The sequence below is a fragment of the Martes martes genome, assembly GCF_963455335.1.
Source record: "Martes martes genome assembly, chromosome: 3".
Taxonomy (NCBI): Eukaryota; Metazoa; Chordata; class Mammalia; order Carnivora; family Mustelidae; genus Martes; species Martes martes.
The window spans coordinates 94,027,098-94,042,008 of record NC_137890.1 but is presented as its reverse complement, the minus strand read 5'-3'; the positions used below and the strand labels follow the sequence as shown (position 1 = coordinate 94,042,008).

General features: G+C 44.8%; 1 protein-coding gene across 1 annotated transcript in view; it reads left to right on the top strand.

The window, feature by feature from the left end:
- The window catches only part of CFAP221 (cilia and flagella associated protein 221), a 77,184-nt gene that overhangs the window by 25,714 nt on the left and 36,559 nt on the right, over nt 1-14,911 (top strand). Inside the window, exons 7-8 of the mRNA XM_080798964.1 lie at nt 1,689-1,792; nt 12,537-12,696. Of these exons, the coding sequence (XP_080655090.1) occupies nt 1,689-1,792; nt 12,537-12,696 (264 nt within the window). The remainder of the gene's footprint in view (nt 1-1,688; nt 1,793-12,536; nt 12,697-14,911) is intronic.

Sequence of the window (14,911 nt, the reverse complement as noted above, 5' to 3'; positions counted from 1 at the left end):
TTCACTCAGTGTAATCTCCTTCAGTCCTGTGGATGTTGATACAAAAGTTGGGTATTCATCCTTTCTGATGGCTGTGTAATATTCCATTGTACATATGGGCCATATCTTCTTTATCCATAAACATTTTTAAACACTTAAACATTTTTGGTTTACCCAAAGCAGATTTGAGAGCTTGGTAGTAGATAAAGGGATCTCTATTATATTACTCTCTGTATCTTTCTTTCTTTACACTCAGAATAGTCCACAAACTTTAAAAAAGTAGTGAATTTAAAGCCAAATAAAAATGCTCTTGGCATAATTTTTAAAACCACATTTGACCTATACTGTATCCCCAGAATTACTATGGAAAAAGAATTATTTTACTTTGTTCCAACAAATATTTGTTGAATATTCAGCAGATGCAGGGCTCTGGAATTTTGTTGAGGTTAGGCTGGAGAAGCAAACAGACTCAGCTCTGCCTTCATAGGACTCAGAGTCTCCCAGGTAGACAGGTGTGGGACAGGTAAGGAAGCAGGTCCTGGTGGGAAAAGTCCCCGAGGCAGACGAGGTCAGGATGGACACCACCCAGAAGTCAGGATGCTAGCTGGCCTGACAGTTCTGCTCAGTCCGATTGTAGTCAGTCTCCCACACAGACTGGGAAATGGGAGGGAGAAGGGCAGTTGGCAGGAAGGCTCTCACCGAAAGGTCAAGAGGTGGAGACCAACCACTGGGCAGGAGGACAAGATGGGCTGTGAGGGTGCAGGAGTTACGAGGTAGAGAAGGGAGGAGGCAGAAGGAAATACAGGGATAGAGGGCAGGGCTGAGCTCCATGTCCAGCTGCTGAAAGAGGCTGGATCACCTACCACCCCAGCTCCATATCTGTGGGGAGGCCAAGTGCTAGAAGCTCAGCTTCTCCATGCCTCGCTCACCGCAAACTCTGGCCCTCCTGGGCTTGGCCTGATAGTAGGAGAAGACATGACAAGAAGATCAGGGCCCTCTGAGCAGCAGCCCATCTATAGCAGCTCCTGCAGTACCATAAGGGACAACCTTAAGCACACTCAGAAGTCGGACTAGTCTTGGTGAGGGAGCATTTCCGGATCCTTGGTGAGGGAGCATTTCTGGGTCCTCTGCTGCTTGTTGGCCTTCTTACCAAATAAGAAGTCTCTGGCACATTTCAGTCCAACACAACCGGAAGTGTGGTTTCTTCAACGCCGTCTAGGTCCAAGCTCCTTAAAGGCCAGGGGCTTCCCAGGCTTCTCTGTGTCAAGCCTGCTCATGCCATGTTCCCTAGGTTCCCTGGGGCCCATTGGGTGGCAGAGAAGCCCTTTCCCTGTGACTGTGGGTGTCCACAGAAAGAACCTGACAGTGCTCAAGAGGCAGCATGGGCAGGGTGTGCAAACTGGGCCCAGTTGACCTACCTTGAAGCCCACTTCTGCCATGAACTAGCTGGGTCACCTTGGGCAGGACACTTATCCTTTCTGGTGCTTTGTTTGCCTTGTCTGTAAGTGGGGATGATCACAACACCACCTCACGGGATTCAAGGAGTTAATGTTTGGGACATGTGTGTGACGGGAGGCACCCGGGAGTTACTCTAGCTGCTGTGTCAGCCTTCATTGTTGTGGTTGTTTATTATGTAACTTGAGTCTCTATTCCTTGCGATCAAAAGAACTCATGATCAAGAAAATTGTTTTTCCTTTTTTTGTTTACAGCAAAAAATATGTTATCCCTTTGCAATGCAGCTGCCCTGTCGATTTCGAGTTTCATATCACTTTGATTCAGTCTCATGAAGCCTTTACTATTGATCCAATATCAGGTAAGGAGAGTCAAGATTTCAAGTTTCCGATTTCCTTAGGGTTCTCCGATCAAAGGGATTTGGAGAGTCAGTCTCAAGGTCTAAAAGAGAATAAGCTACACTTGAACAGAGTATCTTCACATGTGTAACGGTAACAGATTTGACGTGTCGGACATATTGTAAATTGGGATTGGACACGTGAGAATGAGGACACTTTGGGATCATTTGTATTGTGCAAATAATTTATAACAGTGTCCAGGTAAATTTCTTCCAAGATCAAAACTTGAAATCGGAAGTTAATCCTTTCCTCTTCTAATTTTGGCCCTTGGTTTATCCTTGGGGTATCCGTTTCACTCAATTTCAGATAAAATGGGAATCGCATCTCTTACCAAGCTTTTGGGATGTTATTGAAGGCTGTCATGAATTTACTACATACATGGTGTGGACAATCTGCCTTTTCCCGCCCCAAAGGACATAGATCTTTGTTCTGCTCAGAACTTTTGAAAGAAAAATCTCCTCTAAAGCAATTACTGCTTCCAGTTTCTGTCTCTTTTGATGTTTGGGTGTGGGCTTTAAATATCCATCCGCAGTGTTCAGCTGTGAACACTAAAATAGCTTTATTCTTGAATGTCTGCGTATCCACTAATCTCCTGATTTTGAGTATATATATGAGTGTTCAAAGCAGAAATTCTGAATGACTTCTAAATTATGAGATGTATATAGGTTATTTCCTAGAGAACCAGGAGCAGTTCTAAGATTTCTGAAACACAATGTAGCTTACTATTTATATTGCAAAAAGCAAAACAAAGCAAAACAAAAACAGTACTTGATTCTCTTTCAGGAGAGAAGCTTTATTACTTTTAGGCTTTAAAGAGGAGAGAGAATAAGTGGTTACCAAAATTATACTAAACAAGTTATATTTGTGCTTTTAATTATAGTTGGTGTTCTCGCTGTAGGCCTTTTGGTAGAACAATAATAGTAGCACTTATTTAATGACTATTATGTGCCAGGCACTGTTCCAGGTGACAGATATAGATATATTTGATATATGTTGAAGTACCTGTATATTTAATCTATACCACAACCATGTAAGGTTGGTATAATTATTATTTCCATTTTATGGACATAGAAATGAAGCACCAGGGACACTCGGGAGTAAGAGGCAGAGGTAGGATTTGAAACCAGTCATTCTGGTTCCGAAGCTGGTGCACTGCCTCATAAAATACAAACTGAATTTCCACCTTAACTCTGAAGAGGTTATAAGAATTTGAGCTATGATGGGGGGCGCCTGGGTGGCTCAGTCATTAAGCATCTGCCTTTGGCTCAGGTCATGATCCCAGGGTCCTGGGTCTGAGCCCCACATCAGGCTCTCTGTTCTGCAGGAAGCCTGCTTCTCCCTCTCCCATTCCCCCTGCTTGTGTTTCCTTTCTCACTGGCTCTCTCTCTGTCAAATAAATAAATATTAAAAAAAAAAAAAAAAAGAATTTGACCTATGAGGTAAGTTGGTAAAGTGAACTAGCTCCTGTGATCTTAGTCTAGACTCTACTTGAGAGATGATGGCAAGACAGAGGAGGGACTCCTGTCCCTCCCTGGGCCATCAGACCACACTGGACCTCTGGGAATGTCCCTGAAAGCCAGGTGCTAAGACAGATCCAGATAAACCAGGGAAAGAGCATCAGGTCAGTGTAGGAATGGGGAGAAGAAAAAGGTACTGGAGACAGGCCAGCTGTGTCAGTAACAAGAATCACTATGGTGTAGGGGCATCTGGGTGGCTCAGTCAATTAAGTGCCTGCCTTCAGTTCCGGTTGTGATCCTGGAGTCCCAAGATTGATCCCTGCATCACGTTCCCTGTTTCTTTCTCCCTCTGCCTTTCACTCTGCTCATTCTCTCTCTCTCTCTTGCTCTCTCATTCTTAAATAAATAAATAAAATCTTTTAAAAACTTATTAAAAAAAAAAAAAAGAAAAATGGCCTTGGGCCCGGCAGCTCCTGGTGCATCATCAGAGATGCTCAAATAGGAAATTGATCTCTTATCATGTAGCTAGTTCACCATCACTGAAGACTGGTGGGAATGTTGTAGAGGGGAGTCAGCAGATGGGACTTAGAGCAGGGCAGTACCCCAAGACATTGAACATTTATGACAGCTATGAAGCCAAGGGACCCATCCCTGGTAATTTGCACTTAATAGCTCTGGGAAGGGTCTGGTTTTCTGTACTGGTAGCAAGCACCTACCAGTGATCCTGATGTGGACGTTCCTCAGAGTGGTGTTTAGCAATCACTAGACTAGGTTCATCTATATGATCCTGCCCCTCTTGATTGTCTGTAATTCTGTGAAACTCCATAGGCAGAAGGGAACCACCAAGATTTCTTTATTTGTTTTTTTAAAGATTTTATTTATTCATTTGTCAGAGAGAGTGAGCACAGGCAGACAGAGAGGCAGGCAGAGGCAGAGGGAGAAGCAGGCTCCCCGCTGAGCAAGGAGCCCGATGTGGGACTCGATCCCAAGACCCTGGGATCATGACCTAAGCCGAAGGCAGCCGCTTAACCAACTGAGCCACCCAGGCATCCCGGAACCACCAAGATTTCTGAGCAATTGTGATAGGAGCTGTTTTTTTGAAAGGTCAGTACTGCTGCAGTGTGCAGGAGTGACTGGGGGCGGGTAGAGGCAGGAGACCAGGAAATCATTGTGTTGGGAATGAAATCATGTAGGTCTTGAGAGCGTGAACTAATCTGGTGTCAGTGGCAAGGAAAAGGCAGGGGGAATTGGGAAGGAAGTGAGGGGTTCTTCTGGCCAAGGCCTACTTCTGCAAAGAACTATGTCCCAAGATATAGAATATTAATCTACTGAAAGGGTTTTGAAACACAGCCTATTCAAAACCCAAGGACAGGTGAGAGGTGGGAGCAAGGGACAGCCGGAAACATGGCAGTGCAGACAGTGGGAGGGAGCGTCCACGCTCTGTGTCTCTCTCCCTCCTTAATGGCTTCACCTTCTGTAAGTTTATCTTCCCTTATCTGAGCTGATAGCATTTGCATTCTGTCTTGTGACCAGAAATGCCACAATTACTTAGTTTCTATTTCAGTGGAACCTGGGTGTCCACCTCCATTCTTTGATCCACTTTTCCTCCATTCTAAGTTCTTTATGTCCGTTCTTTCCCTGGCTTGTTTGGAATGTGAACCAGCAGCTTGTTAACCAGAGGTTCCTGGAGGCTACATACCGAGAATGCTTGCATGTTTGACCATGTCTCTGCAGCCTGTCATCTTGAAGGACGACCTGACTGGGTCTAAGAGTCTTGGCTTACCAAGACTGTTGGCCTCAGAACTTTGTAGACATTACCCAAGTGCCCCTTGCTTTGAGAATTTGTTGGGAAGTCAGAGGCTGGCCAGAATCTTCACCTACCCAAGGTGAATTCTGGATGCCCTTGGGATTGTCTTTGTTTTTGTGTTTGTTTCAGTCTTGAGGTTAAGTAATCTGCCAGGCGTTTCTCTGTATCATTTGTTTTCCTTGAATGTGGCATATCCTTTTGATCTGAAGAAAAAGGACTTTGGTTATTTTAGGAAATTTTTCAACTATTAAAACTGAGTATTTTAATCTATTTGCTTTGTTCTCTTGCTCAGGAACATAAATTATGTGTACGTGTTGGTCACCCTTTGCCCTTGGTATCTGTTATCTTCCTTAAAATAACTGAATTTTGTGGGGATTCCTCATTCCTTCCTGCCATGGCTCTACCCATGTGTCCATGCGTGTGTGTTGTGTATGTGTGTGTGTTTTGTTGTTCCTTCTCATGTAGTGTCTACTTCAGTGACCCTTCCATTTCCTTTTTCTGTGTGTCTCCCAAACCCACCAACTCTCTTTATCTCCTTCTAGTATGTTCCACCATCACTTCCTTGAACCTAGTAACTCACGCTGTGGCAGGGTGTCATTTCTTTAAGACTCTGGTGAACCACCTGAGTTCTGAGGTCATCCGTCTTGTAATGTTCTTGTGTGTTCTTCACCTGCTTTTGCTTATGTCCCTTTCCTTCTTCAAAGCATATTCATTCTTGAATGTACAGTTTTCATGCATAATACCTGTGTTGGTTCTACTCAGCATTTTACTTAGCTTTGAGTAGGGCCTGCTGCCAAAAGAAGAATAAAGTGGGAATGAAATGATGATGGTGAAAATAATTATAGTAGTATCTAAGGTTCGCATGGCCCTTACCCTGTGCCAGACCCCAGCACCGCTGCTGTCATACTCCCAGTCACACTCATCAGGCGACGCTATGAGTAGGTCTGCTTTGCAGGTGAGGAACTTAAGGCATGGGGTGGTTTAAATGGGTTATCCAAGGGCTGAGCTGGGATTGGAAGTCAGGGTCTGGCCACAGTCCATGGGCTCCCACATCCTGACAGAAAACCTCCTGTTGCTGCCCTGGGCTAACCAAAGCTAGGTGGATCGTCTGTGCTGCGCGCTGCCATCGTGGGGTTGCCTGCTCCCCTCTGTCCCCATCAAGTCACCTCCAGCCTCCGGGTCCTGGGTCTAAGACAATAGAAATGTCGGGGCAAGGTAAATACTTCTTCAGCTCCCTCCCTGCTATTCTAGGATGCTGAGGTCTGGTCTCTTCTGTCCTCATCCCCCCTTCTCTAGGGCCCAGTCACATTCCCTATTTTGCCACTTTAATCAAAGAGGAGGTAGATGTATTTTTTTTCATGGCTGTTCCCCTTCCCCTTTGGGAAATCAGTTGCCTTCCCGGCTCTCTGCTCACTCCCACACCTTACTGTACAGTATTTGGGGAGCATCTGCTTTTTCAGGCTTTGGAAGTATAGTCATTTCCCTGGTTTAACAGAAGATTTTCCTTCTCTTCCATTTTACACAATTTTTTCTTGTTTTGGTGAGTTTGACAGGAGGGTAGTCAAGGGCAAACAGCTTCACTTGACCATCTTTTACCAGAAATGCTGCTGGGTTGAATCCTGTCCTGTGGCCCCACGTTGGCATTTATTCTAGAACTAAGTACTCAGCACCTGCTATCCATCAGGTGCTGTGATAGGTGCTGGGCTGCCCCGGGGAGCAAGGCAGACCTGCCCCCGGCTCTGACGTCCCAGTATGGTGGAGAGACACAGGCACCCAGAGAGGACATTGCCCAGGGTAGAGATTGTTGTGACAGTGGGGGTTGTGACCAGGTGACTGCTGTCATCCAGCAGTCAGGAGCTAGGAAAAAGGGTTTCAGGAAGTCCTGAATGCCATCAGGTTGGAACAGGCTTGTCGGGGTCATGTTTGAGGAACGTCCCAAAGCCCAGAGTGTCTGGACGGTGCGCCCAAGGGGAAGAGGGCGTGCCCCAAGGGAGACCAAGTTGGAGAGGCCTCAGGTACCTGAGGAGGGTAGGAGTTAGGGTTTGGTTCTGAGCTGGGAGGGAGTCCAGGAGAGGGTTCTCAGCAGGGGGTGGTGGCTTGACCTCATTATGCTTCTGAGAGGGGACTGGGTTGGAGTAGCACAAACGGGGAGCTCACTGTCCCCTTAGGAAGGAAGCCCAGGTTGGCCCGGATGGGTGCCGGCCATGGAAATGACAAATGGTGGCATGGACAGGCTTTGCTGAAGGGTTGGTGAGGCTGGGGACGTGGTCGGGGGAGGCTTCTGGTGTCCCTGTGAGCGATGGGAGAAGGCAGGTGCTGTGCGAGGTGCTTCAGGCAGCTCATGAATTCAGCCAGAAGCATCCCCATGCAGTCTCTCTGCCCTCCCTGAGCTGTCTTTGCGCTGCTGGACAGCGCCCAGGAGAGGGGCGTCGTCATACATGAGGGCGGCACTCACGGCTCCCAGCCAGCAGGTTACAGGCTGGACGGAAAATGAGTTGCCAGGCTGGCCTGGCTCTCCCCAGCGTCCTTCTACTCAGACTGCTTGCTCTGCAGCTTCCCACTAGCATAGACAGGGCCCCCAGGCTGTCTGCTCCTGCTCCCCATGTCTCTGCATTTTGGGTATTTGGTGGACAGGGAGGAAAAGGGAGATCCCAAAAGACTCCATTTTACTAATTATTTCTGGTTTCAGTCACAAAGGCTTACTGGAGGGAAAGGGAATTAAAGATTAAAATAAGCACTGAGAAGAACACCTGGCTGGCTCAGTTGGTCACCATCTCGACTTCATGAGATGGAGCCCCCTTCCTCCCACCCCCTCCCCCGCCCCTGTGTCAGCTCTGCACTCAGCACAGAGTCTGCTGCAGGTTCTCTGCCCCTCCCCCACTCTTGCATGCGCAAACACTCTCTCTCAAATAAATATATTCTTTAATAAAGTGAGTGCTGGAGTAACTAACAGTATCTGTTGTGGCTTAGCAAGTTGGTCCTTCCCAGGGAAACCTAGAAATGAACTGGTAACTGAAAGTCTTGGGACTCATATTTTAACCCTTACCAGAAAGTCTGAGGACTCAGTTTTTTGTCTTGGGTTTTTTTTTGTTTGTTAGTTTGTTTGTTTGTTTGTTTGTTTTTGAGAAAGAGAGCGTGCATGCGTGCATGTGTGCACTCATGAGCCAGGTGGGAGGGGGTATTTGGGGGAAAGGACTTGGGGGATTGAGGGGGATAGATTAAGGAGAGGCTTAACTGATTGAGTCAGCCAGGCCCCCCATGGCCTAAATTTTAAAGCAGGCCTTCCCAGAGGCAGCTCAGTCCTTGTTTCCTGACTTGTAGAATCACCTGCTTTTGGGAAACTCATCCCAGAGGCTTGGCATCATGAGGCAATTGTGTCTTCCTTCTTTAACACTCAAATGGGTCAGGTGCAGCTAACCCTTGACAACACAGGTTTGAGCCATGCAGGTCCACTTCTATTCAGATTTTTTTCAATAAGTACAGCATGACTATAAATGTATTCTCTCTTCCTTATGATTTTCTTTATATTTTCTTTTCTCTGACTTGCTTTATGGTACAAATATAGCTTATAACACATAGAACGTACATACAAATGTGTGTTGTTTGTTATTGGTATGACTTCGGATGAACAGTAGGCTTTTCATTGTTAAGTTTTGGGGGGAGGGAAAAGTTACATACAGATGTTCGACTTCATAGGAGGTCATTGCCTCTAACCCTCATGTTGTTTCGTAGTCAACTATGTAAGTTTTCCCAAGAACTATTTTCTCTTCCTGACATTTTATTTTATTTATTTTTTCAAGATTTATTTATTGGGGGGGAGGGGCAGAGGGAGAGGGAGAGAGAGAATCTCCAGCAGAACCCCACTGAGGCAGAGCCTGATATGGGGCTTGAAGTGAGACTCAATCCTAGGACCCTGAGATCACAGCTTGAGCAGAAATCAAGAGCCAGCTGCTTAATATGGGTTCCCTGGCATTTGATTTTTAATTTTTTTTTCTTTAAATAGACTCCATGCCCTGTGTGGGGCTCCAACTCACAACCCTGAGATCAAGAGTCACACACTCCACTGACTGAGCCAGCTGGCTCCCTCTTCTTGACATACTAATAATAATATAATACATAATAAATTATTACTCATTTTACTTGGCACAAACATTGGGAAGGACACATTCATAGGACACGCACTCTGTAATAAGTACGTATTATTCCAGACCTTGTACATTCTTTTCTTCTTTAAACCTTGTTCCATTTTGCAGATGAGAAAACTGAGCCACAGGTAAAGTAACAAGCCAAGTCACAGAGCTCTTATAGGACCCAACAAGTCAGGGTCTGTGTTGTCCGCACACCCTGGGGGTGATGGTGGCCCGTGAGTGTCCCAGTGGGTGGTGTGTGACTCATGGTAGTGAGTCAGATGGGAGGAACTTTCTTGAAGCCCCCCAACCCCACTGTAATCCAGTGAATCCAAAACACTGAGATCATCGATAGCTTGTTCATGGACAATTTTTAAACTACACAGCTATTAAATTCCCACACAAAGCTTAGAGAGATTAAGAAATTTACCCAACAACACACAGCTCATAAAACCCTAAATCCTGGAAGATTAAGACCAATACTTACTAACACTTCAGCATGGGGCTTATAGGGCTCTGTGATAATTTAGGGAAGATGATCTGTGCTTTCTGAGGATTTCAATGAAAACGTTATTTTAAAAGTATAACAATATTGTAATGATGCCATATGAACATAAAAGAAGAAATGTTTAAAAAATGATCCCCACCCCAGGCCTAACTGCCCTAACAAATACCGTACTTTTATTTTTCCATCTCCTTTTGGTGACTGGCCATATTTATGCATACTTTACATAATTATCATCAAGGCAAAGATCCAATGTAATTTCCCAGTCAATCATTAATCATAGCATTTTTCAGTGTCGCTAAGTTTTCTTCACTATACCAATTTTATCAATAGACTAGGATTTTCTTAGGCTTTCACTGATTTCTCTGTTTTTCCCTCCTCTCTCCCTCTGCCTCACCAGCCTCCCTGCCCTGTGATTTCACATGATCCCTGCTGATGTTAAGGGTTGCAATCCAAAATCGGCCCCAGACAAAACTGGACTGAAGCCATAAAATCATGGTTTGGGTTTTTGGAAAGGAAGTCGTAATTTGGGGGCAGGGGAGCCTTCCCACTTTTCAAATGTGACACTTTCTCTCCCTTCTTCCAGCATTAGCTTTTGCCAAGCAGTAAGCTGCCTCTGCGAGGCACACCTTTAAGAGCAGTTAGCCTCTGACAGCCGCAGCCAAGTTCCGTTAACAGAGCCGTGCTGATGGAAAAAGCGGTGTACCTGGTTGCCCGGGCTACACCACCAGTGTGCTTTAGCTATTAGCCGCAGGCTGGGAGCACTTAAAAATAAATCAGCCAGGTCAAGGCAAACATTAATCCTTGCTCCAGAGCTTGTTAATTTTTTAAGTTAATGAGCTGGAGCAGAAGCACTAGAATGTTCGCAGTCTGAAGCCCCCTGCGAACCACAGGTTAGACAGTGTATTTTCTGACCTAGTGGGTGGTCGATGTCCCGAACTGTATGCAGCAGTTTCTGTTCTGCTGATCCTAGGCTGGCCCACTGAGCTCTTCTGCTGATTCGCTGTCCCCTGCAGCGAACTCTTGGGCCACTAGTTGGTAGCATTTCAAGATTTGGACTTCTGGGGGCACCTGGGTGGCTCAGTCAGTTAAGCGTCTGCCTTTGACTCAGGTCCTGATCCCAGGTTCCCGGGATTGAGCCTCATCCGTCTCCCTGCTTCTCCTGCTCCTCCCTGCTTGTGCTCGCTTGCTCGCTCTCTAAAATAAAAAAAATATTTAAAAAAAAAAAGATTTGGACTTCTGCTCTCAGAAAGTTGACAAATACCTATTTCTGAAGCCCTGCACTAGGGGTCTGTGAAGGTGAACAAGCTTTGGGGCCCTGTGTCAGCTCTAGGGTCTTGTAGTCAAGTGGGAGAGCTCTAAACTTGAGAAGGCAACAGTTCAGGGGGCACATGGGTACTGCAGGGCTGACAGAAGTGTAGGGGAGTGAAGCCTTCTGGGGATGGAGAGTCAAGAGGAATTTCATTCACTCATTCAACAAATATTTATTGAGATGGGAACATTGTAATGGACGTTGGTAAAACTGCATTTGAGTCTAGGGTAAAGCAGATGCCAAGACAGTGATTTTGGAAAGTAGGATTAAGAAACTAAAAGAAGATCTGGAGAAAGGGCTTTCCAGACTGAGGAAATAGCAGGTGCCAAGGCCCTGAGGCAGCAGGAACCCAGTCTGGGAGAGTTAGTGCATAGGCCCCTCTCCACCTTCAGGTCTTGGCTGCAGCATCTCCTCACCAGAGAAGCCTTCTCTTCATCCTCTCTCAAATAGTACATCACGTTTCACTTGCCTCCCTCACACCCTGCTTTTTTTTTCTTGTTGGTATTCATGATATGATTTTATATTTTATATTCATTTTCCGTTTGCTTGCTTGCCATCCCCAGCTAGAAAGTGAATTCTGTGAGATCTGGGACTTTGTTCTGTTTATTCCTATTCTTCAGGTGCCTAACATGTTGCCTGGCACAGGGTAAATGCATAGTGAATGTTGAGATGGCCAAATGAAAGGTTCATGTGGTTGAGCGTAGAGAACAGGGGAGACAGTGTTAAAAGATTCAGAGGACATGGATGGGAAGGAGGGGATGCCAAGCATTTATGAGGGAATTGTGTAAATCCTCTGTAGGGACCGTGCAAACAAAAGATGCACAGGGGCCTAAGAAGTCATCTAGAAGGCAAACCAAAGAGCCCTCAGTGGGAATCACAGCAAGCAGTAGCCCTTCTTGTACTTACTACATTGATCTTTCCTCTTTTCCTCCCCCTCTCCCTCCTTTCCTTTCTCTCTTCTACTTTTCTTCCCATGTTTGTTGAGCACTTACTATGCTCCAAGCCCCACTGACCCCAGAGATACAAAAAGGAACAAGACATGGTGGGATATTTGACTTCAGAAAGAGCAGTGGCCCATCCCAAAGATTTGGAAGGAGAGATTCAAATGATGCCCAAATGTAGGGAACTGAATTATTTGGGCAGAAACTTGTATGTGTGTTCCTAGTTTTTCTTATAGCTTAGAGTGTTAACACTGACATCTGATAATTGGCTTAGAGATTGTAGTTCTAGGAGTTCATGTCTGACTCACTAATGCTGATGGATGTGAATATATTTCTATAACTGAGAGTCAAATAATTATTATAAAGAATTAACGTAGCAGTTAGCAAATAAGATCAATGTAAACATGCGAAGTCGATTCACATGGATTTAATGAAAAGGGTATATAAGGATAATAGAAATACTTGGGCTTACCAGGGGAGGAGTGTGTTTGTGTGTCAACCTCTTTGATGGGACTTCGCAGGAAAAAGAATTGTGTTGTCTCATTTCCTTCCCCTCAGGAATAATCCCGGCTAATGGGAAGGTGAATGTGATGGTCAAATTCACACCATTCAAGTACGGGATTGCACAGATAAAAATGCAGCTGTGGATCTCACAGTTCAACTCCCAGCCGTATGAATGTGTCTTCACCGGAACGTGCCGTCCCAACGTGGCTTTACCGTATGGCTGCTTTGGAATGTCTTTGTTTCTTCTTAAAACTTTGTAAAAAAATATCTGAGTCTCCATGTCTTCCAGTCTTTCTTTCTTTTGTAACAAAATGCCATCAAAAACCATACTTAAAATGATGCACTTTCAGAAAATACTCTTTAAAGTCTAACAGTAATGCATAGAATAGCTCTAGGCTTGTGGCGGTAGCTGTTCCTGCCAAGAGGGAAGAGATGATCAAGAAAAGGTAGATGGGGGGATACTTGCCTTCACTGAACTCTACTGCTGTGCTGGTTGATCATATGACCAGTTTTGACCATATGTGTGTATTATATGTGTGTGTATCACATGTATGTATATCTTTGACCCTATGTATTTTGCTCTTCCAATTTTTTTTTTTAAGATTTATGTATTTGAGAGAGAGAGCACCTACTATGGGGAAGGGCAAAGGGAAAGGGAGAAGGACTCTTAAGCAGACTCCGCACTGAGCACAGAGCCCAACATGGGGCTCCGGCCCACGACCCCGAGATCATGACCTGAGCCAAAATCAAGAGTCAAACACTCAACTGACTGCACCACCCAGGTGCCCCCACTCTTTCAAATGTAAATCATAAGACAGGAGCAGCATAACCATTTTCAAAATTTCAATATAACATTATAATGAACTGAGGGCCTGCTGTGTGCGGTGTCCACTGCAAAGCCCCATGGGACATGGTCCACACTCTGAAGATGCTCCCAGCAGAGGGACCAAAAGAAGTCATGGATCACAAGTGACTTCAGCATAGGGCAAAAATGAGAACGTGCCACAAGGGAGGTTTTGTTGGGTTTTTGTTTTTTAAGAACCCCCAGCAGTCAAGTCTGTGTAAAGGTGTGAAATGGGATTAAGTTTTACTTCATAAAAATTTTTTTCCAAACCCCTATTTCTGTTTGAATGTGAGCTTGTATTTTTATATCCCAATGCACCTGGTTAAAATGGTAAGTTTTTCCCAATATGCATGATACTTATAAAAGCTAAAGGAAAACTTGTCACGGTTTTGATCCTAACCTTGGAAAATCCTTATAGATTTTTGAAAATGATAAAGAAATAGCTGGCCATTCCTTCTCTCCCCTCACACATAGATATACCTCACATAGCACCCTCATTCGGCATATTATTATGTAGAGTAACATCCTTATATCGAAACATGAACTAACTCCATGACTCATTATGTATTTATATCATGATCTTCTTCCGAAAACTTCAAAGCAGCCAGAATCAACTGTAGGGTGTTAGTGTGGTCTGCTGAACCCAAATCCTGCAGGTACTGTAGGAGAAAGAAAATCATGCCAGCAATAAACAAGTAGCACTGGATATAAATAAAAGACAGTAGTAATTTTTCTGCTATTTTCTGGCCAAGAAAATGTGATTTGCCATGTCACGTCACATGCTGCGATGTACAAATGACTTTCTTAAAGACATCACTTGATTGGGATTTTTGCTTCCCACAGACGTGTTCTTAAAAACACAAGAGCGTTGTATGGAAGAAACACCACGCAAATGCAGGCATCCCCTCTTTCTAAACTATTATGTTTTGGTCACCCAGCTGGAGTTTAATATCTTATTTAATGCACTCCTGAAGATTTCAAGGACTCCGTCTCAAGACCTGCATGTCTCCCCAGACTGCAGATAGTACTAGAACCTATGAGTTTTTTCCGTGCAGGAAAAAAATTAGCCAGGCTATGGCATCTCTGAAAAGTGTCACAGGTAGCTTTTTGTTGTTATTTTCAGAATGAAGTGTGTGAGGGACTTACTCAGGTCCCACGAGTAACTCCTTAGGAAAATGTATCACTTTCTTAGACCCCTTCATTTCCATTGTCAGCAGTTAGATCCTTTAAGGAACCTGTTCTGTTTTGTTTTTTAACAGTTTCAAAAATTTTTTGTTGTTCCCCAATATTTATAGCAGAGGTGATGTCAAAGTTCTGATGAAATATGGGTGGAGGGCCCCTGCTGTCTCCCTAACCCAGTGTCTCCACTGTGTCCACCACAGCCTGTTGGTCAGTGTGTATGTCACCAAAGGCCACTTTCCTCAGGCCATTGATGTTTCAGGATTCTCTTTTGTAGGCGATGTTAAGTTTGAGATGGCTGGCACGTCCCCTGTGTTGTGCAGTGGAGTCCATTCAGGAGATGTTCAGCAGATGGTTTGTGACCATCAGAATGAATGAATGTCAGTGTATTCTTATTTATGTAATA